At 38.3% G+C, this 24,501-nt stretch overlaps 3 protein-coding genes, 2 long non-coding RNA genes and 1 pseudogene across 25 annotated transcripts in view; 5 read left to right on the forward strand and 1 right to left on the reverse strand.

The window, feature by feature from the left end:
* LOC126603661 (uncharacterized) overlaps nucleotides 1-11,411 on the forward strand; it is a 74,160-nt gene extending 62,749 nt beyond the window's left edge. For all 15 annotated transcript variants that reach the window (XM_050270586.1, XM_050270588.1, XM_050270579.1 and 12 more), the window contains 5 exons: nucleotides 7,680-7,909; nucleotides 8,237-8,365; nucleotides 8,452-8,793; nucleotides 9,318-9,712; nucleotides 10,897-11,411. In XM_050270586.1, coding sequence (XP_050126543.1) covers nucleotides 7,680-7,909; nucleotides 8,237-8,365; nucleotides 8,452-8,793; nucleotides 9,318-9,712; nucleotides 10,897-11,205 — 1,405 coding nt within the window. In that variant the 3' untranslated portion in view covers nucleotides 11,206-11,411. The remainder of the gene's footprint in view (nucleotides 1-7,679; nucleotides 7,910-8,236; nucleotides 8,366-8,451; nucleotides 8,794-9,317; nucleotides 9,713-10,896) is intronic.
* On the forward strand, nucleotides 410-1,108 carry LOC126603673 (BRASSINOSTEROID INSENSITIVE 1-associated receptor kinase 1-like). 3 transcript variants are annotated; one of them, XM_050270609.1, is made up of 4 exons: nucleotides 410-549; nucleotides 706-815; nucleotides 901-972; nucleotides 1,055-1,108. In XM_050270609.1, exons 1-4 carry the CDS (start codon nucleotides 505-507, stop codon nucleotides 1,077-1,079), a joined length of 252 nt encoding a protein of 83 aa, XP_050126566.1. In that variant the 5' UTR covers nucleotides 410-504; the 3' UTR covers nucleotides 1,080-1,108. The 3 variants fall into 3 exon arrangements, 1 of the variants encoding a protein (XP_050126566.1); XR_007616319.1 differs by lacking the exon at nucleotides 410-549 and having other exon boundaries at nucleotides 556-790; nucleotides 1,059-1,077; XR_007616320.1 differs by lacking the exons at nucleotides 410-549; nucleotides 901-972 and having other exon boundaries at nucleotides 556-790; nucleotides 1,012-1,108.
* LOC126603672 (uncharacterized) lies at nucleotides 439-20,829 on the reverse strand. The gene is made up of 6 exons (XM_050270608.1): nucleotides 20,687-20,829; nucleotides 20,498-20,564; nucleotides 20,241-20,318; nucleotides 20,072-20,137; nucleotides 18,909-19,778; nucleotides 439-575 (listed from the first exon to the last, which is right to left on the reverse strand). Exons 1-5 carry the CDS (start codon nucleotides 20,770-20,772, stop codon nucleotides 19,737-19,739), a joined length of 339 nt encoding a protein of 112 aa, XP_050126565.1. The 5' UTR covers nucleotides 20,773-20,829; the 3' UTR covers nucleotides 439-575; nucleotides 18,909-19,736.
* Nucleotides 15,036-16,871, forward strand: LOC126603080 (cyprosin-like; annotated as a pseudogene).
* On the forward strand, nucleotides 17,825-22,068 carry LOC126603675 (uncharacterized). 5 transcript variants are annotated; one of them, XR_007616323.1, is made up of 5 exons: nucleotides 17,826-18,299; nucleotides 18,397-18,529; nucleotides 18,616-18,928; nucleotides 20,964-21,035; nucleotides 21,142-22,068. It is a non-coding gene; the product is annotated as an uncharacterized LOC126603675 (long non-coding RNA). The 5 variants fall into 5 exon arrangements; XR_007616324.1 differs by having other exon boundaries at nucleotides 17,827-18,299; nucleotides 18,662-18,928; XR_007616321.1 differs by having other exon boundaries at nucleotides 17,825-18,299; nucleotides 18,397-18,928.
* Nucleotides 22,069-22,074: 6 nt separating this feature from the next.
* LOC126603676 (uncharacterized) lies at nucleotides 22,075-22,727 on the forward strand. The gene is made up of 2 exons (XR_007616326.1): nucleotides 22,075-22,236; nucleotides 22,425-22,727. It is a non-coding gene; the product is annotated as an uncharacterized LOC126603676 (long non-coding RNA).
* Nucleotides 22,728-24,501: the final 1,774 nt, after the last annotated feature.

The raw sequence follows: 24,501 nt of genomic DNA on the forward strand, positions 1-24,501 counted from the left end.
AACATTTGACAAAAATTGAAGATAATTTTGTTTTTTTGACTAAATGATCAAAATAATTGGTAGCGAATAAAATCAGAAATCTCACTTTGAAGAAACGAAACTTCCGACGTGGTGGGCTGCGACTTTTGACTGATTGAGGGTCCTCCATCCGCAGCTCCTCCGTCTTCCTCCCAAGCCTTTTACCTTTTCTTTCTTTCTTCTCCAAAACTAGCAATCTGAGATTTGAACCTCTCTCTCTAAGAAGCAGCGGCATGCTTTTCCAAACGTAATCTGCAATTTAATCAAACAGCCACCGAATTTTCTGGAATCCTGTCAACGCAGAGATGCTTCGGATTTTGATCGGTCAACGCCAGCTGCTTACCTGAGCTCCAAAAGATCCAACAGTGATGACGTCCTTCACCTCTACAAGCTTGCTGCCAATGTCGTCTCTGTGTGTTATTGAATTTGGGAGTGTTTGGTTGTGGGAACCGGAATGAACTAATGAATGAATGAATGAATGACTGAATGACTGGAAACATTCCCGAAGAGCTTGGGGGTTTGTCAGACTTGGTGAGCTCGGATCTTTACTTGGCAACCTTGCAAAACTGTGTTTCCTATATGAACCCCCATCCTTTTGTTAGATAAAATCTATCGTCTTTCTTTTTTATTCGATATGCTAATCTGCTGTTTTTAATTGTTCCATTGGAGTGACTTTCTTCCTTAAAGTCCTTGTGCCGGATGCATATAATTTATAGTATGATCCCTGGTTTCAAGATTCACAAGAAGGGAACATCCAGTCATTGCAAGTCCTGTGAATTTCATACACTTTCATCTCAGTAAGAAGGAGGAGAGAGTGAAAAGTTACTAATTTCTCTGCCATCGGAGAATGCAAATAACATATAGTTTTGCCATGGAATGCAGGGATCTTTCAAATAACAATCTGACAGGGGATATTCCAGTTAATGGATCCTTTTCACTTTTTACTCCCATCAGGTTTGTTGAAGCAACTTTACTCTTTTTCTTTAACTTTAGGGACAAAAATAACAATCTGACAGGGGATACACTTTCATCTCAGTAAGAGGGAGGAGAGGGTAATATAGCTTGATCAAGTTGCTGTTGTAGTTGTTGTTATTGATGTATAAATGTCTTTGCTGTGTTAGGTTCATTATAAGCTTTGTGCTGTGTTTAATGTAAGCCATTGGATCATATTCCATATGGTATTTAGATTAGATTCTAATGAGTCATATCTCATGACAAGTGTAAGCATCTTACATGATGGCTTAGAAATGAATGGTTGTGATGTTTTTGTAATGTTGTGAGAGAGAGAAACTGCTTCATTCTCCTCCAACGGTAAAACATGTTCTTTGGGTTCTTTGCTTTTAGAACAAGCTGAATATATTGATATTAAGAGAAAAACCTCTGTTCTTAGTGTATGGTTTTACTGTTCCATTGAATCTACCCAAAATCAAACACTAATATAGCCTCAGAGCCAGGTTGGATCTCAATCTGGGCGTGAATCTGTGACAAGGGTTGTAGCTAAGGAACTCGACAGAGAATCGAGTTTGCTGCGATTGAAGAACAATCTGAAAATCACTGGGTAACTCGATAACAAGTCTAATATGGCTGGATCGAGTGGTGCTGATCTTCGGGCGCCGATTTTCAATGGGGAAAACTTTGATTTCTGGCAGATAAAGATGAAGACCATTTTCAGATCTCATGATCTGTGGGATATGGTTGAAACGGGGTATAATCCTCCGATGAAGAAAGAAGACGAAGAACTCACTGCCACTGAACTGAAGCAGCTGAAGGAGAACATGATCAAGGATGCTAAGGCTCTCGGGATTATTCAAGGTTCTGTGTCCGATGAAATTTTCCCACGAATCGCCATACTGGAGACGGCAAAGGAGGCTTGGGATGCACTGAAGCAAGAATTTATTGGGGATAAACAGGTGAGATCTGTGAAACTCCAAAGTTTAAGGCGCGATTTTGAATACACTCGTATGGGTGAAAATGAAGCATTCTCTGTGTATGTTGTGCGATTATTTGATCTTATGTCACAAATGAAAAGTTATGGTGAAGATATAGGAAATCAAAGAATTGTGCAGAAGCTATTGATAAGTTTGCCTAGGTCTTATGATAGTATTGTTGCTGTGATAGAAAACACTAGGGATCTGGAGAGTGTTGATGTGCAGGATGTTGTTGCTACCTTAAAGGGGTATGAACAACGAATTGATAGACACTCTGAAGATAGAAATGAAAAGGCATTTGCTAGTTTAAGTATAGCTCCCAGGAAGACTAACTATAATGCCAATCAAAACTTCAAACCCACAAAGAATTGGAAGTCTAAGGGTAAGAAGTGGGATAACAAACCTGTGCATCAGCAAGGGAAATTTGCTACATCCCCTGATGGAGCTAAAAATTCCTGCAAATACTGTGACAAACTCCACTTTGGAGAATGTTGGTTCAAAGGAAAACCAAGGTGCCATAATTGTGATAAGCCAGGGCATTTTGCCAAAGACTGCAGATCTAAGAAAGCAGTTCAACAAGCAAATTATGTTGGACAAGTGGATAATACTCCAACTATGTTTTATACATGTATGACAGCTGCTGTGAAAAAGCATGAAGATACATGGTATATTGACAGTGGTTGTAGTAACCACATGACAGGAAGAGAAGATCTATTGGTGAATTTAGATAAGAGAGTAACTGCCAAAGTAGAAATGGGTACAGGACAACTAGTTGATGTGGTTGGAAAGGGTGACTTAATGGTTGAAACTAAGCAAGGCAGAAGATATATAAGAGAGATTATGTTTGTACCTGGTTTGAAGGAGAATCTGTTAAGTGTGGGACAGATGATGGAGCATGGATACTACCTGGTTTTTGGAGGAATTGAAGTCAGAATCTATGATGATGCTACATGTTCAAATCTAGTTATTAAAGTTCCAATGAAAGGCAATAGAAGCTTTCCTTTGAAATTACAACCAGGCATTCATCTTGCTATGAGGGCTAGTGTTGGTCAATCTGCTGAAATATGGCATAGAAGATTAGGACATCTGAACATGAATGCTCTAATGCAGCTTCAAGAGCATGAAATGGTAACTGGTCTGCCTGAGATGGAAGTGAACACCACAGTGTGTGAAGGCTGTGCACTTGGTAAGCATTCCAGAGAAGCTTTTCCCAAGGCAACTAAATGGAGAGCTGTCTTACCATTGGAATTGATCCACACTGATATATGTGGACCCATGCAAACACCTACCAAGGCTGGAAACAAATATTTCATCACTTTCACAGATGATTGTACAAGAATGGGATGGGTTTATTTCTTGAGGAATAAATCTGAGACATTCAGTGTGTTCAAGAAATTCAAAGCAACTGTTGAACTTCAAAGTGGATATAAACTGAAAAAATTAAGAAGTGACAGAGGAGGAGAGTATACTTCACTTGAATTTTCTCAGTTTTGTGAAGATTTTGGTTTAGAGAGACAGCTCACAGTGGCTTATTCCCCTCAGCAGAATGGTGTTGCAGAGAGGAGGAATAGAACCATTGTAGAAATGGCTAAGTGTATGATGTTGGAGAAGGGTATTCCATTTGAATTTTGGGCAGAAGCGGTCAACACTGCTGTCTATGTTCTAAATAGATGTCCCACCAAAGCTTTGAACAAGAAGACTCCTTTTGAAGCTTACAGTGGAAGGAAGCCTGGAGTGAAGCATTTAAGAGTGTTTGGATCTCTATGCTATGCACAAGTTCCATCACAAATGAGGCAGAAATTGGATGCAACAAGTGTCAAATGCATTTTTATTGGTTATGGATCTTATGAGAAAGGTTACAGGTTATTCAATCCTGAAACCAAGAAGATTATTATCTCAAGAGATGTAATCTTTGATGAGAACTCTTGCTGGAATTGGAAAACTCATGCTGAGAAGAATCTGTCCATTTCAGTCTCTAATGAAGAACATTGTGATGAAGGGAGTAATGTTGAAAGTGAAGTAGATGAGAGGTGTACAGAATCCTTACTGGAGCAACAAAATCAAACTGTTGGTTCTCATTCAAGTCAAGAGGAACAAGTAAATCTTGCTGAATCTCAAGAGTTTGATCACACACCTCTAAAATTCAGAAGTGTGAAAGATATATATGAAAGGTGCAATCTATGTGTGATAGAACCGGAGTGTTTTGAAGAAGCATCAGGTGATGAAGCTTGGAGAAAAGCTATGTCTGCAGAAATTGAAATGATAGAAAAGAATGATACATGGGAGTTAGTTAATAGGCCGTTTGATAAACCAGTAATTGGTGTCAAATGGGTCTATAAGACAAAGCTTAACCTGGATGGATCAGTGCAGAAAAATAAGGCAAGATTAGTGGCAAAGGGCTATTCTCAGAAGCCTGGGGTTGATTTTAATGAGACTTTTGCACCAGTGGCAAGGCTCGATACTATTAGAACCTTGATTGCACTGGCAGCTCAAAAGGAATGGAAATTGTTCCAATTGGATGTTAAATCGGCATTCCTGAATGGTACATTACATGAGGAAGTATATGTTGATCAACCTCAAGGGTTTGAAGTCAAAGGGAAAGAAGACAAAGTTTACAGACTGAAAAAGGCCTTATATGGTCTGAAACAAGCTCCCAGAGCTTGGTATGATGAAATAGATACATATTTCAATCAGTCTGGTTTCAAGAGAAGTCAAAGTGAAGCTACTTTGTATACTAAATTCAGTGATGCAGGTGTGCTTATTGTATCTCTGTATGTAGATGACATTATCTACACAGGGAGTTCTGATAAGATGGTTCAAGAATTCAAAAATGATATGATGAAACAGTATGAAATGTCAGATTTGGGATTGTTGCATCATTTCCTTGGCTTAGGCATCATTCAAACAGATAATGGCATATTCATTCATCAGAAGAAGTATGCCAAGTCTTTACTGGAAAAATTTGGTTTGAAGGATTGTAAAGCAGTGAAAACTCCACTTGCTATTACTGACAGGTTATCCAAAGTTGATGGAAGTGAGGAAGCTGATGAAGGTTTATACAGGAGAATGGTTGGTAGTTTGTTATATCTAACAGCTACTAGACCAGATTTGATGTATGCATCATGCTTGTTGGCAAGATTTATGCATAAACTTACCATGAAGCACATGGGAACAGCTAAAAGGGTACTGAGATATGTACAAGGGACACTGGATTTTGGAATTGAGTATGTGAAGGGCAAAGCTGCTGTGTTGATAGGCTATTGTGACAGTGACTGGGCAGGAAGCTTGGATGATATGAAAAGTACCTCGGGCTATGCATTCAGTTTTGGTTCGGGGGTATTCTCTTGGGCTTCTGTTAAACAATGTAGTGTGGCACTATCCACTGCAGAAGCAGAATATGTATCTGCTGCAGTAGCCACAACACAAGCAATGTGGCTGAGATTTGTGTTGACTGATTTTGGGGAAGAACAAGTAGAGGCTACACCTTTGCTTTGTGATAACACCTCTGCCATAGCCATGTCCAAGAATCCAGTATTTCACCAGAAAACAAGGCATATCAACAGAAAATATCACTTCATTAGGGATGCTATTCAAGATGGAACCATTGAATTACACTACTGCAGGACAGAGGAGCAATTGGCAGACATGTTTACAAAGGCTCTTCCTAAAGATAGGTTTGAATACTTGAGAGATGCACTTGGAGTAAAATCAGCAAAACATTTAGAAGGGAGTATTGATGTATAAATGTCTTTGCTGTGTTAGGTTCATTATAAGCTTTGTGCAGTGTTTAATGTAAGCCATTGGATCATATTCCATATGGTATTTAGATTAGATTCTAATGAGTCATATCTCATGACAAGTGTAAGCATCTTACATGATGGCTTAGAAATGAATGGTTGTGATGTTTTTGTAATGTTGTGAGAGAGAGAAACTGCTTCATTCTCCTCCAACGGTAAAACATGTTCTTTGGGTTCTTTGCTTTTAGAACAAGCTGAATATATTGATATTAAGAGAAAAACCTCTGTTCTTAGTGTATGGTTTTACTGTTCCATTGAATCTACCCAAAATCAAACACTAATAGTTGTATGGGATGCAGCTCAAAAACTTTTCTTTGCGCGACCTACAAGTTGCAACGGATACCTTTAGCGACAAAAATATTATTGGCAGAGGTGGATTTGGTAAGGTTTATAGAGGACGCTTAGCTGATGGAACTCTGGTTGCTGTAAAAAGACTTACAGAGGAGAGAACCCAAGACGGGGAACTACAGTTCCAAACAGAAGTTGAAATGATTAGAATGGCTGTCCACCACCGCAATCTGCTTTGTCTGCATGGTTTTTGCATGACACCAACAGAAAGGCTGCTTGTATATCCTTATATGGCTAATGGAAGTGTGGCATCTTGTTTAAGAGGTACTCATCTAAATTGTTTGCTGCGTTGATGAATCTTTTTGTTTTCACGACGTTAAATTTTTTTTCGATCACATTGATATAATGAATTTAAAAACCTGACCAATTTGGCTTGGAGTATCAACAATAATTTTTTTAATGTTTTTTTTCCTTCAATTTTAAGTTACCTTCTCGATGCTGATTTTATTTCTGTTTAATTTGAAAAGGATGACAAGAAGACCCTTTTTTTGGGTGGGACGGGTGGTATGATATGTGTTAGACCACATTACCTATTGCTTGTAATTTGAAATTCTCCTCTCATAAGTATGTGGATATATTATTGTAGGTCGTCCGGAAGGACAACCTGCACTTGATTGGCCAATAAGACAACGCATTGCATTGGGATCTGCAAGAGGCCTTGCTTATTTACATGATCACTGTGATCCAAAAATTATTCACCGTGATGTGAAAGCAGCAAACATATTGTTGGATGAGGAATTCGAAGCAGTTGTTGGAGACTTTGGGTTGGCTAAACTCATGGACTACAAGGATACATATGTTACCACACATGTATGTGGCACATTTGGTCATATGGCACCGGAGCACTTTTCAACTGGAGTGTCTTCCGAGAAAACTGATGTTTTTGGATACGGAGTCATGCTTCTTGAACTCATCACTGGGCAGAGGGCTTTCAATCCTCAGCTTGCGAGTGATGATGATGTCATGTTAGTCGATTGGGTATGCATTTACGTCTTTCTGTTTGTGTATGTAGCTAGTTTATTGTTATATGCAAGATTATTTCCCAACAACATTTGCATTTCCTTAGTAATTAGCTTTTAGAAAATAAGTTTGGTTTAATTAGCTTTTATTAGTTAGAGTTATGATTAGCTGTGTAGATTTGTTTATCTTTATTTATAACAATCTAAGGTTTAAACTGTCAGAGATTAATTATTGCATTTCCTTAGTAATTGTTACTATTGTTGTTGCTTCTTTTGCCAATGTATTGGCATTTTGTGATTTCTTGAAGAATTTGGCACATGTTTTGTGTCGATTGTAATTTCCTCATCATCTCCTTATTCTTGCTATCTTGGCCTCTCGCTTTTTCCTATTCTCTCTATTGCATCTTTGTCTTCTCTTTGCATGATATCAGTATTTGAATGACGATACATTTTTGTAAGCAGTTTTGATTTTCTGTAGAAAACTGCGGGCCTTCAAAGTTTGAACATTACAACACATTTTTGTTCTCCTAGATTCCCGCACCTTTTGTTTCAAATTGTAGAACCACCCGACAATTTCTGTTTTATTTTTCCTAAAAAAATTAGGTCAAATGACTATTGAAAGATCGGAGGTTGGAAAGACTTGTTGATGCTGATCTAAATGGAAATTATATTGACGATCAAGTGGAGCAGCTGATCCAAGTAGCTCTACTGTGCACACAAGGCTCCCCAGGGGAACGGCCCAAGATGTCAGAGGTTGTCCAAATGCTTGAAGGCGAAGGCGAAGGTTTGGCTGAAAGATGGGAGGAGTGGCAAAACAAGGAGATGATCCGCCAAGATTTCAACACTATTCATCATCCAAGTACTTGGATCATAGACTCACCTTCTCCTAATTTTGTGTTGTACTATTTCTGTGAGTTTGAAGAAATGGATAAAAAGAAAGGAAAACTAATGAAAAAGGCTTGAAAACTTTGAGTTTTAATGATAAGGACAAAATAAAGGGTAAAGTGAATAGGGAGGATTGACTTTTTAGTGTAAAAATGTGGTTTTTCATTAAAGTGAACAGTACCGGATGCTTTTCGTTAAAGTTCTCTAAAAAGAATGACATGTGATAGAGAGTTCATCATATAGCTTCTGACTTTAAGGATTTTTCATTTAGTTCTGGTTCATGTTGCGCAAAAATTATTAGGTAACACTGCTACTGGGGCTATTGCAGGAGGGGCTGCTGTTGGTGCTGCTTTACCGTTTGCTGCACCTGCAATTACACTTGCTTATTGGCGACGGAGAAAACCACAGGATCATTTCTTTGATGTACCTGGTTAGTGAACTATAGGAGTAATATAGCTTGATAAAGGTGGTGTTGTAGTATGGGATGCAGGTTTCACTAATCTACTGTCTTTGCAGCTGAGGAGGATCCAGAAGTTCTTTTAGGACAGCTCAAAAGGTTTTCTTTGCGCGAACTACAAGTTGCAACGGATACCTTTAGTAACAAAAATATTCTTGGTAGAGGTGGATTTGGTAAGGTTTATAAAGGACGCTTAGCTGATGGAACTCTGGTTGCTGTAAAAAGACTTAAAGAGGAGAGAACCCAACGTGGGGAGCTACAGTTTCAAACAGAGGTTGAAATGATTAGCATGGCTGTCCACCGCAATCTGCTTCGTCTGCGTGGTTTTTGCATTACACGAACAGAAAGGCTGCTTGTATATCCTTGTATGGCTAATGGAAGTTTGGCATCATGTTTACGAGGTACTCTTCTAAATTGTTTGCTGCGTTGATAAATCTTTTTGTCACGAAATTAAAAAATGGGTAAATTACATTTTACACCCTCAGGTTTGAGTGTAATTGCAACCTCATACAATATTTTTAAAACATTTCAATTTTATACATTTTCTTATCATTTCTAGCAATTTCATACATCTGTTAGTCAAACCGTGAGTTTGACTGTTAAGGGATGACATGGCAAATGTGAGGTCCATATTTTTATTGACGGGGATGCCAACTTTGATTCACGTGGAATAAAAACAAATAAAAGAGATTAATAAATAGAAAATTAAATTTTTTTATAAATAAAAACTAAAAAAATAGAAAAGATAAAAAAAATGGTGTTGTTCATCCCTTTCCTGCTCTCACCCCGTCCCCGCATTCTTCATTTCCCCCCGCCCACCATCGCCACCTTCCCTTTCCTCAGCCACTGCAATGAATAGACCACATTACCTGTTGCTTGTAATTTGAAATTCTCCTCTCATAAGTATGTGGATATATTATTGTAGATCGTCCAGAAGGACAACCTGCACTTGATTGGCGAATAAGACAACGCATTGCATTGGAATCTGCAAGAGGCCTTGCTTATTTACATGATCGCTGTGATCCAAAAATTATTCACCGTGATGTGAAAGCAGCAAACATATTGTTGGATGAGGAATTCAAAGCAGTTGTTGGAGACTTTGGGTTGGCTATACTCATGGACTACAGGGATACACATGTTACCACAGCTGTACGTGGCACAATTGGTCATATAGCACCAGAGTACCTTTCAACTGGAAAATGTTCCGAGAAAACTGATGCTTTTGCATACGGAGTCATGCTTCTTGAACTCATCACTGGGCAGAGGGCTTTTGATCTTGCTCGGCTTGCGAATGATTATGATGTCATGTTACTTGATTGGGTATGCTTTTACGTCTTTCTGTTTCTGTTTGTTGCTAATTTATTGTTATATGCAAGATTATTTTCCAACAACATTTGAATGAGGTCCACCTTTGAGAGTTTTAACGAAAAGTCCACGGTATTATTCATTTTAACGAAAAATCACATTTTTACATTAAAAAGTTAATCCTGATACTATTCACTTTACTCTTTATTTTGTCTTTATCGTTAAAACTCAAAGTTTTGAAGCCATTTTCTTTAGTTTTCCTTAATATCTTTCATATTTTATAAAAAAAAAAAAGACATAATGTTGTTGAAATTCAAAGATATTCTTGCTTCGATCTATTGTTTCCCTCAGTCCAAATCTTGGAAATTATGTTTCAATACTCATTTTTAAAGAAATGTTATATAATATACTGTAAATTAGGTGTATCTCTCGATACCAATGTTGCTATTTATTTAAGCCAAAAATAATGGGTCTGGACACCTAATCACTTTATTTCAAACCGCTAATCTCATATGACATTCTTAATCATTGTATATGGAACATTTCTGCAATCATTTTAGTTGGTTTTTTGCAATACTTTAAAAACCTATTACTCATCATAGAGCTGCCAAGTTCCTGTCTAATTAATGTAAAAATCACTTAGTCTTTTTTGGCCCGAATATTGAAAACAATTAGAATCATGGATCAGAGAAAAGAAATAATACTTAACTTTTAGAAAATAACTTTAGTTTAATTAGCTTTTATTAGTTAGACTTCCGATTAAGCTGTGAAGATTTATTTATCTTTATTTATAACAATCTAAGGTTTAAATTGTCAGCGATTAATTATTACATTTCCTTGGTAATTGGTGTTAGTATTGTTGTTGCTTCTTTTGCCAATGTATTGGCCTTGCTGTGATTTCTTGAAGAATTTGGCATGTGTTCTGTATCGATCCTAATTTCCTCATTATCTCTTTATTCTCGCTATCTTGGCCTATTGCTTCTTTCTATTCTCTGTTTGCATCTTTGTCATATGTTTGCATCATATCGATATTTGAATGACGATGCATTTTTGTAAGCAGTTTGATTTTCTGGAGATACTGCGGCCCTTCAAATTTTGAACATTACAACACATTTTCACTCTCCTAGGTGCCCTCATCTTTTGTTTCAAATTGTAGAACTATCTGACTTTTTCCTTTTTATTTTAACTAAAATAATTAGGTCAAAGGACTACTGAAAGATCGGAGGTTGGAAACTCTTGTTGATGCTGATCTAAATGGAAATTATGTTTACGATCAAGTGGAGCAGCTCATCCAAGTAGCTCTACTGTGCACACAAGGCACCCCAGGGGAACGACCCAAGATGTTAGAGGTTGTTTGGATGATGGAAGGGCGAGGGTTTGGCTGGGAGGAGTGGCAAAAAGAGGAGGTGTTCCACCAAGATTTCAACCCTATTCATCATCCAAGTACTAATTGGATCACAGACTCAACTTCTCATATTCCTCTGGATGAGTTGTCTGGTCCAAGATGATATGCTCGTTGGTTCTGTCCCCTGTATACATGTAAGAAGCCTCAGAGGACTGTAGAAGGTCCATTTTGTATTTCAGTGATACAACATTTGTGCATATGTTTTGTCTTTGTTTTCGATTTTGTTTTTGTCTCTCGTATTTTTTAGATCACAAAAATGGAGCTGGTGCTGTTGTAATTTTTATAGGGTTAACTGGCATTACAAAGTTATATGGTACTAGCAGGAATTAGGAAGGGCCATAAAAGCACCCATTCCTGATGATTTATGTATCTATCCAGAAATTAGTTCAGATTGTCGAGTAAATAATCATTCTGAAGTTATAACTATATATATTTTTTAGTGTTCCAATAGATCCTATAGATACGATAAGGACACTAGGTCAAGTGCGTTCCTATAGATCCTTTAGATACGATAAGGACACTAGGTTAAGTGCGCGGCTGCTTGTGGACGGATAGTGTTTGAAATTTCATTGTGATCATTGCAAGTGTGACTTTGTGGCACTACCCTTATAAGTACTTGAACTAAGGCATTAGGGATCAAGAGATCACTTTGTGTCATTCCAAAACAGGAATTTGAGCTCTGTCTATCCTCTTTAAAGTATCGTCAATGGGGATCCCTCTACTATCTTTGAGGATTTATTTAAGACCAACTGTAGGGTAAGACCCAAACCTAAATTTCTAAGTTTAAACAAAATAAAAATGCAATCTAATTGTGGGATTTTTTTGTTTTTTTGAACAAAATATATTATCTAGATTAGGTTAAGCTTTACAGTGGGCTAGTAATAATATGGTTCAAATTTGTCTTTGGCGAAAATCGAACCTAAAGACCTCTATTATATGTGAAGAGGAATATCAGTAAACTGTAGTACTAGATAGTATCTAATGGTTGGACTTAAAGTTAAAAAGTTTGGCTTTTACCCAAGCTAAACCCAAATTTGGGTTTTGTATTTGGCAGACCCAAATTTTTGGGGGCCCTACCTTTTTTTTTCCTGAAAAGCAACGGGCGAATGATGTATTGAAGTGGCCGACAGATGGGTCCCTCACCTAGCAGAGTCCCAGCTGCAAAACAGTAACAGTTTAAGCAACTACGAGCCATTCGATTTGTGGGCCATTGGTGATCAACGGTCTAGGTTAAAATCCTTTCATGCTTTGCAATCTTTAAATTTTGATCTAATTGTTCATATATATATTTTTTCAAATCTAACGGTAAAATAAATCCAACTACTGAAATTTAAATTCAACGTCAAAAATTATTTTATTTAGAACATATCCATTATACATTTGGATGGTTGGTGTGGTTTGTTCGGTTTTGAATTTTTTGTTGAAATTTAATTTTTTTAATGTCAAAACACTTGTCAAATTAAATTAAAATAATATAATTCAAAAGTAAAAAATTTTAAAAAAAATCCTACCGAAAAAAAATTAGGGTTAAAACTATATTCCACCACAATTAGTACATTTTAGGCCATGAAATTTAGATCTTGATGGTTGGGTGATATTCACTTCATAGACTTAAATTCTGTCTTTTGATGGACTAAATATTTGGGTTTGGGTGTAAAGGTTGGAGCTGGTCTAAGGACTTTAATGAAATCTTATATTTCTAAACGAGTATTGCCTCATATGAGAAAGTCCTTATAGTATAAATCTTAAATTTGAAGTTTACATAATTTTATGTGATACTTTCATTGGAAGCTAATTCTTTTAGTTAATTTAACTTGATTTTATTGTAAAATATTTTTTTGTGAACATTATTACCCAAAAAAGTTCAAAATTCTCGAAGCCAAATTTTATTCTTTAGAACTACAATAGCTTTCATTATTGGCTATGTCATGGTCTATTATTTCTGATCAGAATCAGACCTGGACTCTTTGCAACGCTTGGTCAACTAAATGAATTATTAATTAAAAGTAGCTTGATAATCATTTTGTTTTCAATTTTTTATTTTTAGCTTATACTTTTCTATTATGAAATTAATCAAAATGGTTCATGAAATTGGCATAATTAATCATTTCGGTTCTTGAGATTTGAAATTGCTAGAAGTGTTCCCTGAGTTTGTTAACTATCAATTATTTTGATCATTCGATTAAAAATCTCTATTGAATAAGAAGCATGTTTATACCATATTTAGGGCCTCGTATTTAGACCTCGTATAAATACTCGGGGGACTTAAATGTAATTATGTGATAAAGGAATGGGCAAATATGTAATAAGTGAGGAGTCATTATTCTATAAAAGGACCCTTCACCCTCACAATTAGAAAAAGGCCTCACTCTCACTCTCGAAAAAGCCAAATTCTTAGGCCCTCTCACCCTCTCTCAACGCTCTCACTCTCAGAGCTCTCTCTCCTTCAAATAAATACAATCAGTGTGGACGTAGCACAAACCTTGGGGTGAACCACGATACATCTTGTGTTATTTACATTTCATGCAGATTCACGGTCGGATTTACGTTGTTCCAAGACCTCCGGTTTTGTGCATCAACATTTGGCGCCGTCTGTGGGAAACGACACGAAAAGTTATGTCGATTCTCTCTCAATTTTTCATCTCCGCTGTGAATCTGCAGAAATCCAAGAACCCAAAAACCTCACTCTTTGGGTTTCTCCAGAAAACTTTCGCAGACCTCCAACCACCTCTGCCTCCTCTCTCAGTCAGTCAACACGGAAACCAAAGATTTCAGCTGCAAATTCACCTGCTTTTGCAGCCCATCCACGCCACCATGTCCTTATATTTCCACCGAGTCCAAAGTGCTCACCAGAAAAAATGATGGCTTCCATGTCTTTCTCTACAACTTTTTCAACACCTTTACAGATTTTTCTCAAGCAAAAACAAAAATAAGCACGAATTCTTTAGCTTCATGCCCTCCCATGGCGTGTTGGATCAAATCCTCACTTGGGTCTCCTAATCGGCATTTTTTCGAAATGGGTGGTCTTTCCAATCGGAGAATTTTAATGGGTTTCTGATCAAATCTTGGTCTTTGGTTGTCTATGCTAAAGCAGCTACAACAACATCTCTATATATCTCTCATGTCCCTCATCTCTATCTTGTCCCTCATCGCTCAGCCTGACACATCAATCAACACACCCAACTGAAAGAGGGATAGTTTCGTGATTACCCTGATTCCGCCATGGGCATTCCCTGCGACGACATCGTCGTTATCAAGCCGAGGAAGGCTCCTGATGAGCCCTCCGTCCTCACCGTCAACTGTCCCAACAAGGCCGGCCTCAGCTGCGATTAGGAGAGGTTAAAGGATCAGCTCTCGTCCGCGTGCCCGTCGTCGTGCTTCTTCTCATTTTATCTCAATCAAATCTCCAACGTCCCAACGCCTTCTTCGGTCTATCTGTTGAAGTTTTGGTGCCACGACCAGAGAGGCTCACTCCACGATGTTTGAGCCATTGTGCGATTTGGGCAAGAATTTGTGGGATCTCGCGGTGGCCCAGATGGTTTATGATGATGTTGTTGGGGTTGGAGTGGTCGAGGAGATAAAAAATCAATGGCTTTTCTCAGTTTTCAGCATCTGTCAATTTGGCGGAGGAACGAAAGATGCCAAAATTAACTGCTGAGAGTACCTGGGATTTTGAGATGTGATTCATTATTGTATCTGATAAACAACTTAGAATTGTCTCTGCCACGTGTTCCACACCGAGTGCATTGACAGGGGGCTGGAGTATAATGATCATCATCATCACCATCACGACGAGGACAATCACAAAACTTGCCCGCTCTGCAAGACTCCATTGTTGACGTCATTGTAGAAGCGGAGCCTGAGTTATGACCTTGCAGGCTTAAAAGGGACGGTCAAATAAGAGGCTTATTTCACTGAACAAAGTTAAACAGCATGAAAAAGGAGATTCAATGTGCGGAGATCCAGTATGGAACTGGTGCAATTTCAGGTTTCTTCCACCAGGACCATGTCCAAGTCGGTGATCTTGTTGTTAAGGATCAGGACTTTATTGAGGCAACCAAAGAGCCTGGAGTCACGTTTGTGGCAGCTAAGTTTGATGGTATTCTTGGACTTGGATTTCAAGATATCTCAGTTGGAGATGCTGTTCCTGTCTGGTATAATTTGGTCAATCAAGGTCTTGTTAAATAACCAGTTTTCTCATTTTGGTTAAATCGCAATACAGAAGGGGAAGAATGGGGTGAGATTGTCTTTGGTGGGGTTGATTCTAGTCATTTCAAGGGTGAGCATACATATGTTCCCGTGACTCAGAAAGGCTACTGGCAGTTTGATATGGGTGATGTCTTAATTGATGGTGAATCATCTGGATTTTGTGCTAATGGCTATTCAGCAATTGCTGACTCAGGCACCTCCCTATTGGCTGGACCAACGGAAGTATGGAGAGGTGGTGGAGGCTGTGATCATGAGGGATCGTGCAAAAGGGGAGATAAGATTAATGTACTTATCATTCCTTGTCTGCCATCTGCAAAAGAGAAAAGAAGACAGAAACAAAAGCAAAAGCAAAGCAGAAAAGGAAACGAGAAAAGAAGAAGAGAGGAACATGGAGACATTTCAAAAGCAAGGAATAAACACCCCACCAGAATGATGTAATTTATTTTATCTTTCGGAAATATCTGTATAAACCCCATCAGAGGGTAACTAAAAAAAAAAAAATAGCAAAGCCCAAAACAAATGGGCTGGCATGTTGTGGAGGGCGAAGGCTCATAAGCCCGAAATAGCACCAACCAGGTGATCAAAAGTACGCCTAGTACTCCACAATTATTCGGCAACCCACCGCTATTACCATTAACCAGGTGATCAAAAGTACGCCCAGTACTCCAAAATTATTCGGCAACCTGCCGCTATTACCACCAACCAGGTGATCAAAAGTATGCCCAGTACTCTAAAATTATTCGGTAACCCGCCGCTATTACCACCAACCAGGTGATGAAGTGTACAACCCGTACTCTAAATATCATTTGGCAACTAGTCATTCATGCCACCAACCAGGTGATGAAATGTAAACCCGTACTCTAATATCATTTGGCAACTAGCCATTCATGCCACCAACCAGGTGATGAAATGTACAACCCGTACTCTCCTTCATGCCACCAACTAGGTAAACAAAAGTACGCCCAGTACTTCAAATTATACATGAGCATTACTCATGTCAATCATACATAAACATTCATGAGTATCACTCATATCAATCATACATAAACATTCATGAGCATCACTCATATCAATCATACATAAACATTCATGAGCATCACTCATGTCAACATTCATAAGCATCACTCATGTCAACATCCATGAGCATCACTCATGTCAATCAAACATTCATGAGCATCACTCATGTCAATTAAACACTCATGAGCATCACTCATGTCAATCAGCTTCAAAAGCTTCATTTACAAAAGCTCTAGCTTCAAAAGCTTCATTTACAGAGCTCCAACTTCAAAGCTTCACTTGCAAAGCTTCATTTACAAAGCTTCAGTGCAGGATATACAAATACCACATCCGAACAACCGCCACTTCGGCCCATACATGGATTCAATTTGAAGTCTCCAGCCAACAGACTCTATTGACTGAAGACTTGAGGGACTACACTATACACCATATATTGGGCCTCAACTAGGCCTCATGAAAAATACTTGGGGGACTCTAGCCCATTATTTATGTATTGAGGAGCGAGCCCTTATTTTATAAAAGGGATTCCCTCACCATCATTAGAGCAGCATCAACTATAGCCCATTATTCATGTATTGAGGAGCGAGCCCTTATTTTATAAAAGGGACTCCTTCACCATCATTAGAGAGCAACGCCGCCAGCTGAGCAACCGTCTCGCCGCGAGCATCAACTCTAGCCCATCATTTATGTATCGAGGGAACGAGCCCTTATTCTATAAAAGGGATTCCCTCAACATCATTAGAGAGCATCAACTCTAGCCTATCATTCATGTATTAAGGAGCGAGCCCTTATTCTATAAAAGGGACTCCCTTATCTTCAAACGCCGCAAGCCGAGCCAACCAAGGCGCCATAAGCCACGAGCCGAGCAGCATCGCAGCATGTGCTACTTCTAGTTGAGCGTCATTTCAGATTGAGCACCGCCTCATATCAAACATCAGTTCAAGACAACATCTAGTTACTTCGGCCCACACATGGACTGAATTTCAAGTCTCTAGCCAAAAGACTCTCTTAACTGAAGACTTAGGGGACTACTGTTTATACCATATTAAGGGCCTCGTATTTAGACCTCGTATAAATACTCGGGGGACTTAAATGTAATTATGTGATAAAGGAAGGGGCAAATATGTAATAAGTGAGGAGTCCTTATTCTATAAAAGGACCCCTCACCCTCACAATTAGAAAAATGCCTCACTCTCACTCTCGAAAAAGCCAAATTCTTAGGCCCTCTCACCCTCTCTCAACGCTCTCACTCTCAGAGCTCTCTCTCCTTCAAATAAATACAATCAGTGTGGACGTAGCCCAAACCTTGGGGTGAACCACGATACATCTTGTGTTATTTACATTTCATGCAGATTCACGGTCGGATTTACGTTGTTCCAAGACCTCCGGTTTTGTGCATCAACAAAGCAAATGACAAAAATAACCTCAATTCAATAAATAATGGACCGTAATAATTTGACAAAAATTGAAGATAATTTTTTTTTTTTTTTACGAAATGATCATGGTGAATAAAATCAGAAATCTCAAAACAAAGTGAGGAATTGCATAACAATTTCAGAAATCAGCTAAAAAGTCAAAAATAAATATAAACAAAAGAAGAAACGAAACTTCCGACGCTGTGGGCTGCGACTTTGACTGATTGAGAGTCCTCCATCCGCAGCTCCTTCGTCTTCCTCCCAAACCTTTTACCTTTCTTTCTTTCTTCTCCAAAACTAGCAAGCTGAGATTTCAACCTCTCTCTCTCTAAGAAGCAGCGGCATGCTTTTCCAAACTCAATCTGCAATTTAATCAAACAGCCACCGAATTTTCTCTAATCCGGTCAACGCAGAGATGCTTCGGATTTTGATCGGTCAACGCCAGCTGCTCACCTGAGCACCAACGGGCCCAACAGTGATGACGTCCTCCGCCCCTGTTTCTGTTTGGCTGATTCTGCTGTTTGGAACCTCCATAAGCTCGCTGCCAATATAGAAGGTATGTCTGTGTCTCTGTGTTTTTGAATTTGGGTGTGTTTGGTTGCGGGAATTGGAATGAACTAACGAATGAATGAATGAATGATTGAATTTGACAGGTGACGCATTGAACGCGTTGAAGGCCAATCTAGCTGATCCAAACAATGTTCTGCAGAGTTGGGATCCGGCTCTCTACAATCCCTGCACCTGGCTTCATGTCACTTGTAATAGCAAAAACAAGGTTACTGTGGTGTAAGCAAACCCAACAAACACCTCCTTTTCAATTCAGTTCAATTCAATTCGATTCGATTCAGTTCAGTTCAATTCACTTGTACCAGCGGAAATAGCGTTACGGGAACTTTTTAACATTTTTGCTCCACCCAGTGATCTTGCCAATGCCAATCTCTCTGGTCAACTGGTGGCACAGCTTGGTGTGCTTTCCAAGTTGCAGTACTTGTAAATGTGTTTTTCGCTCTGATTTTTTGTTTGGGTCTTATCCAACTGTTCCATCACTATGCATTCGAATTGAAATTGGTATTGATACATGACGGATGAATTTCACAACTGGAAACATTCCCGAAGAGCTTGGGGGTTTGTCAGACTTGGTGAGCTGGGATCTTTACTTGGCAACCTTGCAAAACTGCGTTTCCTGTATGAACCCCCATCCCTTTGTTAGATAAAATCTATCGTCTTTCTTTTTTTATTTGATATGCTAATTATGCTGTTCGGCTCAACCCAATATTGTGGTCAAGGCATGTAGCTTGAGTTTTGACTTTTTCTAGGAGTGGGTCCTGAACAGTAAGGGGCCGTAACATCGGAATATTTGCATAAATATACTAGCGATAGAACCCGCGATGTCGCGAGTTTTAAAACTTTGTTAAACGTGTGCAAATATATTAAAATCTAATTATATCCATATCAAAGAAATATCTATTTACATCCTCATATTCAGTAAGGAAAAAAGATATATATATATAAATGTAGGATATATCACATATTAAAATTTGTCTACATCCATAACAAAGTCTATTTGCATCCTTACGTGTAATAATGAACAAAAGATAGGTATTTGAAGAATACATTACATAGAAAAAGTTGTGGATTAAGTTGTTCATACAAATACAATCATATAAAAATATATTCATTTTCCTTGTCCCAACTTTTCTACATTCAGTACTTCACTCTTCTTTCTTCTTTGTTTTTCTGTAGATGAGGATGTACATTTTTCCTCAAGTAATCTGTTCAAGATAAATTCATTGGTTAGGCTTCTGAATCATATGAGCCTTTAATTGGCTTATAAAAATGCTCATTTTTCATATGAGAAGGACAACCAGTTTAGAGTTTCGAAAGATAAATAAAAATTCCAATTCTCACCAAGAAAAAAAAGCCGAAGAAATACAATGGGTTTAGAGGAGAGACGAAGTCTTTACCAACTAACAAATGAAGTAAATCATGTTGTTCAATACTTGAGCTTCCAATTTAGTACACTTACATCTTCAATCTCCAACAAAACAAAACAAAAAAATTGAAAAATCATTTAGTATAATTGTCACAACATGTTGAACATGCATGTACCCAACCAAATTGCTTCACCGTTCACCTATATCCTCGGTGCTATAAATTCGAATAAAAAACCAGTAAATAAAAGTGGTTAAGCAAAAACCCTCACTTCTCATTACATGTTGAAATTTCTTTAAGCTCTAAACCTACTCCCATTGTGTTACTTTTGTAGTGCATACACTACAAAAACCAAAAAGAAAATGCTGCAAAGGGGAAATTGGAAAATCATATCACCAGCAAACATTGCACGAAAGGTATCTGAAGAAGCAAGCAGGCAAGTTCTGTGAGCATACCATCTACCTGCAATTGGTCAGTAGAAATTTAAAGAGGTACTTTATGTTAACAATACAATCACACACGCTAATTGAATGCTCTGTGATTAAGAAAAAGAAGAGGAACTCACGCTGTGCTTCTTGAAAACTGGCGAGAGAACTGGAACTGGGTTGGAAGAATGTACTGGAAGCAAATGGAACACCCCAGCCTTTTCAGCCTCGTCATGAAATAATATTAACAATTCGGTCAAGTATAAAAACCATCTGCCAGTTATGGTTTTTGTAAATTATGTAGAAGCCAAATATCTAATAAATAGTCTAACAATAATTAAGTAATCTGGTTTAAGATTAATCAAAAAGCTTGGGAATTTCAGCTGTTAAATCACACCTCAGGCTGCAACTCGACAAAGTCTGCGAAATTACAATCCAAAATGCGATCTTCATTCTTCCGGCCTCTGTTGCAAAAATTAATCCCACAATCCCCAAAAAATAAAAAACTTGAAGTTTGATTTGAAATTAAAAATTCATTCTTTGAAGATAAATTCCAAAAATTTAAAATTATATGCGAGAGAGAGACCTTGTTAATATTCGGAGTTCGAGTGAGGAGTTCTCGAATTGGGAGCGGCGGTGTTTCGTTGCAAATTTTCCGAAGAAAATTTCCATGAATGAAGGGTCATCGCGATTTTTTGGCTGGAGGAAATGGGGTTTTAAGATTTTTGGAATTTTGAGTGAATGGATAGTGTGGCTGGTTGTGAGACAGAGAAAGAGAAGTTGGGGTGTTTTCGTCCCCTTCAATATCTGTTGTTGTTGCGATTATTTGTGATTTAATTAGCACTTTCTGTTCCACGAAATAGGCGCCTATACAACAACAGCTTGTCAGGGCATATTCCCGTGACTCTGACTAACATTCAATCATTGCAAGTCCTGTGAGTTTCGTACACTTTCATCTCAGTAAGAGGGAGGAGAGGGAAGTTACTAATTTCTCCGCCATCAGAGAATGCAAATAACATGTAGTTTTGCCATGGAATGCAGGGATCTTTCAAATAACAATCTGACAGGGGATATTCCAGTCAATGGATCTTTTTCACTTTTTACTCTCCTCAGGTTTGTTGAACCCACTTTACTTATTTTTTCTTTACCTTTTTCCTGATGTGGCTGTCCCAGCGGACGATCTAAATGATGTACTGACTGCTATTATTCATTTTGTTCCAATAATCCTCGTCTGAATCCACCTCCTCCCGTTTCTCCAACCCCACCAAGTTCTCCAGGATTTTACAACTTATACTGTTCTTGTGATATTAACTCAAATTTATTTTGAGAACAGTTGAATATCAGACTACTAGACTATAAAATAAGAATATTATTAAAAAAAAAATGGCAAAACGGTTACAAAATTTTAAGAGACTACATTGTGACACACTTGTTCTAAGGAGAATAACATGCATCCTATTTATAATAAATTATAACCCTAATCTCTAACAAATCCTAATTTTAACGGGCTGACCTCAAATCCTAAACTTATTACTTTCCAGCTGGCTCTGTTTTGTTTCACAGACACTTGTGATATAGACTCCAGTCCATTGGTAGTTAATGTTTTTTCTTGGTGTTTTTCTGTTAAATTTTTTTCATAGTACAACATTATTGTTGGAATCACTGCTGTAAAGATTCTAAGAAGATGCTAGTTAGGAAAGGAATGGATTGAGGATCCGAGAGGATACTCCTAAATTCATGTGAGTTTGAAGAAATGAATCAGCTAAAAAGTCAAAAATAAATATAAACAAAAGAAGAACGAAATTTCCGACTCGGTGGGCTGCGACTACTGATTGAGAGTCCTCCATCCGCAGCTCCTCCGTCTTCCTCCCAAACCTTTTACCTTTCTTTCTTTCTTCTCCAAAACTAGCAGCGGCATGCTTTTCCAAACGTAATCTGCAATTTAATCAAACAACCACCGAATTTTCTGGAAACCGGTCAACGCAGAGATGCTTCGGATTTTGATCGGTCAACGCCAGCTGCTTACCTGAGCTCCAACAGACCCAACAGTGATAACGTCCTCCACCTCTGTTTCTGTTTGGCTGATTCTGCTGTTTGGCTTCTTTCACCTCCACAAGCTTGCTGCCAATGTCGAAGGTATGTCTCTGTGTGTTATTGAATTTGGGAGTGTTTGGTTGTGGAAACCGGAATGAACCAATGAATGAATGAATGACTGGAAACATTCCCGAAGAGCTTGGGGGTTCGTAAGACTTGGTGAGCTTGGATCTTTACTTGAACAATTTACATGGTACCATTCCAGCGACACTTGACAACCTTTCCCGAAGAGCTTGGGGGTTTGTCAGAGCTTGGTGAGCTTGGGGGTTTGTCTTCTGGGTTTCTCAATTTGTCCTTGGATGAGGAATTCGAAGCAGTTGTTGGAGATTTTGGGTTGGCTAAACTCATGGACTACAAGGATACACATGTTACCACACATGTATGTGGCACAATTGGTCATATGGTGCTAGCAGGAAGTTATATGGTGCTAGCAGGAATTAGGAAGGGCCATAAAAGCACCATTCCTTATAATATATGTATCTATTCAGAAATTAGTCTAGATTAAGTAAATAATCATTCTAAACTTATGACAATCTATATTTCTAAATGTTCCTATCGATCCTATAGATTCCGCAAGTCTCAAGCCAATCGTGTAAGGACACAAAGTCAAGTGCGTTGGTGCTTGTTGATGGATAATGTTTGAAATCTGATCGTGATCATTGCAAGTGCAACTTTGTCACACTTCTCTTATAAGTACTTGAACTGAGGTATTAGGGACCTAGGGATCACTTTGTGTCATTCCAACATGGGAATTTGAGCTCTGTCTACTAGAGGGACTTAAACCTAAAAAGTTTGGCTTATTTGGGTTTGTATTTGGTTGACCCAGATATTTGGGGTGCCCCACCTTTTATTTTAAAGCAACAGGTGAATGATTTATTGAAGTGGCTGCCAGCTGGGCCGGTGATCACCAACGACACAGATTAAAATCCTATCTTTTAGCAATGTTTAGATTTTGATCTAGTTGTTCATGTTTGTTTCTTCCAAATCCAATGATAAAAACAAAATAAATAATAAATAAATAAAAACTTAAACGACTGAAATTAAATTCAACGTAAAAATTAATAAAATAATTTTCTTAGATTAAATCCACTTTAAATTTAGATGGTGTGTGTATTGAAGTTTGGTTGGTTGTTTGTATATTGAAGTTTGGTAGGTGTGTACAGTTGGTTTGTATATTGAAATTTGGTTGGTATGTGCATTGAAGATTGGTTGGTTGTTTGTATATTGAAGTTTGGTTGGTTTGTTCGTGATAGAGATTTTTACCACCTACAAAAGTAGGGATAAAAACACTTAAAATACTTGCAAGAGAACAAGGTAGTTATAGTATAAGCGGTGTTTATACCATACTTAGGGCCTCCATATTTAGATCTCGTATAAATACTCGAGGGACTCAAATGTAATTATGTAATAAAGGAATGGGCAAATATGTAATAAGTGAGGAGCCCTTATTCTATAAAAGAGACTCCTCATCCTCACATTGAGAAAGCCTCCTCATCCCCTTAATCCTCTCAGATTGAGAAGAGCTCTCTCACCATCAAAAGCTCTCTCTCTCCCTCTTCAACATCTCAGAGAAATACAATATCAGTGTGGACGTAGCCCAAACATTGGGGTGAACCACGATACATATTGTGTTATTTACTTTCTTGCAGATTCATGGTCGGATTTACGTTGTTCCAAGACCCCTCCATTTTGTGCATCAACAGTTTATACCATACTTAGGGTCTCCGTATTTAGATCTCATATAAATACTAGAGGGACTCAAATGTAATTATGTAATAAAGGAATGGGCAAATATGTAATAAGTGATGAGCCCTTATTCTATAAAAGGGACTCCTCACCTTCACAATGAGGAAGCCTCCTCATCCCCTCAAGCCTCTCAGATTGAGAAGAGCTCTCTCACCCTTAGAAGCTCTCTCTCTCTCCCTCTTCAACATCTCAGAGAAATACAATATCAGTGTGGACGTAACCCAAACATTAGGGTGAACCACAATACATCTTGTGTTATTTACTTTCTTGCAGATTCACGGTCGGATTTACGTTGTTCCAAGACCCCTCCGATTTTGTGCAGCAACATTTGGCACCGTCTGTAGGAAACGACACAAAAAACTATGTCGGTTCTCTTTCATTTTTTCATCTCACCACCGTGAGATTTCACCACAACCTTCACCGTGAACCTGCAGAAATCAAAACAAAAAGGATCTGAGACCATGACACAATGCAATTGGGCAATGGAAAGAGACATCGTGTTGGGTTAAGGGGAGACATATGGCTGCTGTTTATGGCCTGGACAATGTTGGCAAGAAAAAG

This window comes from Malus sylvestris, chromosome 15 (assembly GCF_916048215.2).
Source record: "Malus sylvestris chromosome 15, drMalSylv7.2, whole genome shotgun sequence".
Lineage (NCBI taxonomy): Eukaryota > Viridiplantae > Streptophyta > Magnoliopsida > Rosales > Rosaceae > Malus > Malus sylvestris.

Coding starts and splice junctions, on each gene's coding strand:
- LOC126603673 (XM_050270609.1), top strand. CDS start 505: ATGACTGGAAACATTCCCGAAGAGCTTGGGGGTTTGTCAGACTTG. Junction 550..705: donor TTGGGGGTTTGTCAGACTTG/GTGAGCTCGGAT, acceptor TCTTCCTTAAAG/TCCTTGTGCCGGATGCATAT. Junction 816..900: donor TTTCATACACTTTCATCTCA/GTAAGAAGGAGG, acceptor CATGGAATGCAG/GGATCTTTCAAATAACAATC.
- LOC126603672 (XM_050270608.1), bottom strand. CDS start 20,772: ATGGAAATTTTCTTCGGAAAATTTGCAACGAAACACCGCCGCTCCCAA. Junction 20,565..20,686: donor GAACTCCGAATATTAACAAG/GTCTCTCTCTCG, acceptor TTTTTGCAACAG/AGGCCGGAAGAATGAAGATC. Junction 20,319..20,497: donor TTGTCGAGTTGCAGCCTGAG/GTGTGATTTAAC, acceptor GAGGCTGAAAAG/GCTGGGGTGTTCCATTTGCT.